Raw genomic sequence first — 4,875 nt, 5'->3', positions numbered from 1 at the left:
CTGGTGTGTTTGCCCTACGTCCCTCCTCCCTGCTCCAAGGGCGGTCTTCCAGGTGCACCCCTATTGCTAGCGCTCTCTGGACGACTTCTTTGGTGCTTTTAGGTCTTTCTCCCCTTGCCAGCTCATCTTTCACGGCCCCATTTAGTCCCTCCCAGAACAGATCCCTGACGGCAGCGGAGTCCTTCTGCCATCCCAGCACATTTACTAACGCAAAAAAGCGGGAGTGATATTGTCGCACTGTGGCTTTGCCTTGCCTCAGCCCATGAATTTCCCTCCTGGCCACATCCACATCTACCATTGATTTAAAACAAGCGTCCATAGCTTCGATAAATGCGTTTGAATCTTGGAGGGCGGGATCATTTTCGCGCCATAAAGTGCGCAGCCACGATTTAGCTTCCCCATGCAGATGAGTTATTATGAAGCCTACTTTCTCCTCCTCATCTCTAAAGTCTTTCCGAAGCAAATTGAGCGCGAAAACTATGTCTGCTCTGAAGTTAGGATACTGCTGCAGTTTCCCGTCGAAGTGGGCTACTATGCTGCCCCCCCTCTTCCCGAGGCCAACTCCCTCCAGCTTGGGTCCTGGCAGCCCCTCCTTGCCCCAACGGTCCCACCTGGCCTGCAGATCCCGGCAGAGCGCTACTGCTTCTTCTTCTCTTTTCCTGGATGCTTCTACTTCTGCGTAAAGTGTCGTGACTGCATTTTGCAGTTCTGTCACCTTCTCCTCTGTAGTCATCTTTGCCTATCTTCGTGAGCTCGCAAAACACCAAGTTTTGCCCCTCGCTGTGCCAACTCACGCTGCGAGGGTTGAATACTTTAGAGACGGAGCTTACTGTCAGAGCTGCCCGAGGTCCCAGCTCACAAAGGACCAACGCCGCTTCGTTGTTAAGTATAAAAGTCTTTATTGAAGTTCAGTTTCACTTTCACAGCCGCAGCCTGCAGCCCTACGTCTCAAACTCTAGACCGCTGAAGCTCCGTCTGAATCTCCTCCCCCCTGACATCAGTTTAAGACTCTAGCCTTGCTCCACCTCTTCCTCTGCTCTTTCCTCCTCTGGTTCCGCCTGTCCGTCGGGGTCTCGCCCTTCCTAGACTCTTCTGACGCTGAGTCCCCTGAATCTTCCCCCTCCCTCCGGCGGGCTTTAGGACCTGGTTCCCAATCCGGGTTTTCTGCTGTCCCGCGCGCCTGTACATTTGAACTTGGCGCGCGCGCCCAGCCTGCAATCTTCCTCCTGACCGTTGCACTGCTGCTGTCACTGCTCCCCCCTTCGGGGAGGCTAGCTGGAGCTGACCTCCCCTCCGTTCCCCCACTTTCCGATGGGGGCGTGGTCAGCCCTGACTCATCTTCTCTCCCCGCTGGAGGAGACGCTGGTCCTGACACATGTGACTCTTCCCCCCCACTGCGCTCTGGTGGGGGAACTGGTCCTGATCCTCCGCTGCTCCCTTGGGAGTCCCCTCTGGTCCCTTTTTTATGGAGCGTCCCCCCTGGGACCCCCCTTGCCCTGACCATCGGCGCCCCCTTCTGGGAATCTTCTGATTCGCTGGAGAAGCTCATGGAATCTCTCGGGTCACTGTCATACTCCCCTACGCTCCCCTCGGATTCCTCCCCTTCGCTCTCCATTTCCTCTCTCCCCTGTGCTTTTGCTCCTGAGCCCCAGACAGCACCACATTAACTAATGGGGCCTCCTGCTGCTGCCGCGCCGCTGGAGCACGATTTCTGTCCTCATCCTGAAGCAAAGTTCTTAACCTGAAGCACTATTTCTGGGTTAGCGGAGTCTGTAACCTGAAGCGTATGTAACCTGAGGTACCACTGTACCTTTTGAACATGAAGCAGATCTACTGTCTGAGTTGTGCCTATTAAGTGTGCTAACACTACAATCTATCAGCACTAAACAGGAAAAGGTATTGAACTTATCATCCAAACTAGTGTCATGGCCTCAAGGAGAGACATGGATTCCTGATAGGAACCTGGTGGGGTCGAACTTATGCTAGGGAGTCAGCCCCCAACATGGATTGGATGCCCCAACCCTGCACAGGCTGCCATTGGGAGGGGTGTTTTGGTTCATTGGCCCCCCCAGTGGACTCTCGGACAGAGTCACCCCTCCTGGACGCCTCTCACAGGACCCCTGTGATTAAGTATCCAGACCAATGCCTTATTTGCCAAAGTTGTGAAAGCTGATGTGAGGTAGGCAAAAACCTGCAAGCTGGCCAATATGCTTGCAGGAGAAAATTCCCTTGGCCCTGGATATGGCGACTGAATAAACCATAGCAAGGCTCATAGGCAACGTGCCCACTCCCCCCCCCCATGGACGGGCCCTTAAATACTAGGTGGGTGGGTGGAAAAATCCCACGACAATCCTCACACCTGGCTGCCCTCTTAAGTAGGGTAGGGGCAGGCTGCTTGCAACCCCCAAGCCCCTGCCTCCGATTGGCTAAGTGGGCACTGCCCACTGTTCCCTGGGGGCCTGATGTGGCTGGAGGTGGACAGCGCCAGCCAGTTAACTTTGTAACACACATGGGAAACAGAAAGTGTAGATTAAAGGAGACCCCAGCTGGATATCTGAGAATCTGGAGATTTGGAAGATCTAAGTCAAGTCAATCATTCCAAATCAATTAGAGAAATAAAAATAGATCTATCAAACTGGGAAAGTTTAAATTTCTCAGGGGCAGGAAGAAGCTCTTTTACAAAAAAATAAAGATATTCTGTTTCTAATACTATTATATTAAACAGGAGTCTCAGGTGGTGATGTGGTTGCTCACGAGTAACCAGGCAGGACTCTGACCTGTGTTTTGCAGGTTTTTATTTGTGCAACTATTTACAGTGCAGAACCCCAAAGTTCATGTCCGTCTTAGTCACTTGCAGATTCCGGGAGTGGCCCCTTCTGGTTTCTCCCCCAGCATAAATACTTAGCCACCCCAAATCTCTGCCTCCCCTCCTTACACGTCACCCCTCTGCTCAAACTGGGCGACGGAAAGGGAGTGCCTGTTTCCTGGCTGGCCAGGCTAGGTGAGGCGCTTGGGCTCTCAGTTGGCTTCCCCCTCTGCTGCACTGGAGGTGTGGCTTTCCCCACCCTTGGACAAGGAGCTGCTCCTCAGAAGCCTTGGAGGCTCTCTGTATCCCCCTGCCTCCCTCCCCTGTCCCAATGGCACTCCCCAGACAATGAGTGACAAATGAATGAAAAATAGGAATATCTAAGTTTTTTAAGGGCATGCAGGAAACTCAGAATTACATCAAAAGCATTCTGTCCACAAATATCAGGTGGTTTGATATTTCCTAACATATAATGCTATTACAACACAGCCATGCTCAGAATATAAAAAAATGGTTTGCAAAATTTGCTGTCAACAAAAATAAAACAAAATGGTTCACCTGCTGAAACAAAAAATCCCTATGGCATAAAAATAGGAGAGAACATACAGTTTTTTTAATGAAACTCTGTCACTCCAAACATTTATATGATTTGGAAAAGGTTTCAAATTAAGTCAAGTCCAGAGCTGTCACCTCTTGCTGCAGTTTCCTTCAATTCTGGATGTCGATGGGGGGGACACTTCTAGGGGACATGAATCTCTGGGAGGGAAACTGGTTAACAGAACTGAGAGCTATAATGGAACAGGGCTGGTTAAATGTCATTATCAAAAAAATATGGGTAAAGGACATCATTTTCCCTTGAGTATATTCAGATCAGACCTATGCTAATAAAAGTAATTGAAAGCTATGGCCTTATCATCATGTTTTGATACTTATTCTGATATTTTCCTTCCAACCAGTTTCCAAAAGGCACCCTTCACATCCTTGTTTCTCAGGCTGTAGATCAAAGGGTTGAGCATAGGTGTCAAAACTCCATATGCTACAGATATGAACTTGTCCTTTTCAGAAACCGATTTCTCTTGTGGCCTCAAGTACATGATCATGATTGTGCCATAGAAGACACTGACGACAACAAGGTGAGAGCTGCAGGTGGAAAAGGCTTTCTTGCGACCCTGTGCTGAACGGATGCGCAGTACAGCCAGGCCTATGCGCCCATATGTCACAACTATGAAACCAAAGGGTGGTATTAGGAGAAAAAGGCTGGAAATTTGCATAAATAACTCACTGATATGTGTATCTGAGCAAGCCAGTTTCAGGAATGACTGTAACTCACATCCAAAATGGTTGATGATGTGTCGGCCACAGAAGTCAGTAGGCCGCAACAGGGCTGTGGCTACGGTGTTGAGGAAGCAAAGTGTTACAGAGACAGCCACCAGGGCTATGCAAACTCTCCAGCTCATGATCTGCATGTAGTATAAGGGTTGGCATATAGCCACCAAGCGGTCATATGCCATGATGGCCAGGATGATGCATTCTGTTGCGACAACTAACAAACCAATGTACATCTGCAGCAGGCATCCGAAGAAGGAAATTGTGGGCATGTAAATGAAGCAGTTGACCAAGATATTTGGAAGTGCATTGTTAGTAACGATAAGGTCAAGTGATGAGAGGACACAAAGAAAGAAATACATGGGAGTATGAAGGTCAGGATCCTTTATACTCAGCAGAATAATAAGTCCATTCCCAAGCACACTAATGAGGTAGGCAAGCAAGAGGAACCAAAAGAATACAGCCTGAGCTCTGGGGTATTCGGATAATCCAATCAAGATGAACTCAGTCACCACAGTCTCATTTTCAGCAGCCATAACATTTTCCTGCAGGGTGAAAAGAATGAAGTAATTAGAAATATGTCACAGCGGGAGGTATGCAGTTTTGGTCATCCCTAAAAAACTGCTCTATCCAAGACAGAAGACCTAGCCAAGACAAATGTATGGACCATGGGTGCCTATTTTGCTTTGCTTTGAATTTTGAAGATATCTGCTGTGTGTTGTTTTTCAATTTTTCTTGTGCTG

General features: G+C 49.0%; 1 protein-coding gene across 1 annotated transcript; it reads right to left on the bottom strand.

Annotated features, from left to right (window-relative positions):
- Positions 1–3,688: 3,688 nt before the first annotated feature.
- LOC128422823 (olfactory receptor 13H1-like) lies at positions 3,689–4,668 on the bottom strand. Its single transcript, XM_053407350.1, has one exon. The coding sequence runs from the start codon at positions 4,666–4,668 to the stop codon at positions 3,736–3,738; it is 933 nt and encodes a 310-aa protein (XP_053263325.1). The 3' UTR covers positions 3,689–3,735.
- Between the last annotated feature and the right edge of the window lie 207 nt (positions 4,669–4,875).

This window comes from Podarcis raffonei, chromosome 10 (genome assembly GCF_027172205.1).
Source record: "Podarcis raffonei isolate rPodRaf1 chromosome 10, rPodRaf1.pri, whole genome shotgun sequence".
NCBI lineage: Eukaryota > Metazoa > Chordata > Lepidosauria > Squamata > Lacertidae > Podarcis > Podarcis raffonei.
This window is presented reverse-complemented; position numbering and strand designations above follow the sequence as displayed.

Excerpts from the sequence above, each read along its gene's own strand:
- LOC128422823 (XM_053407350.1), bottom strand. The coding sequence starts at position 4,668 with ATGGCTGCTGAAAATGAGACTGTGGTGACTGAGTTCATCTTGATTGGA.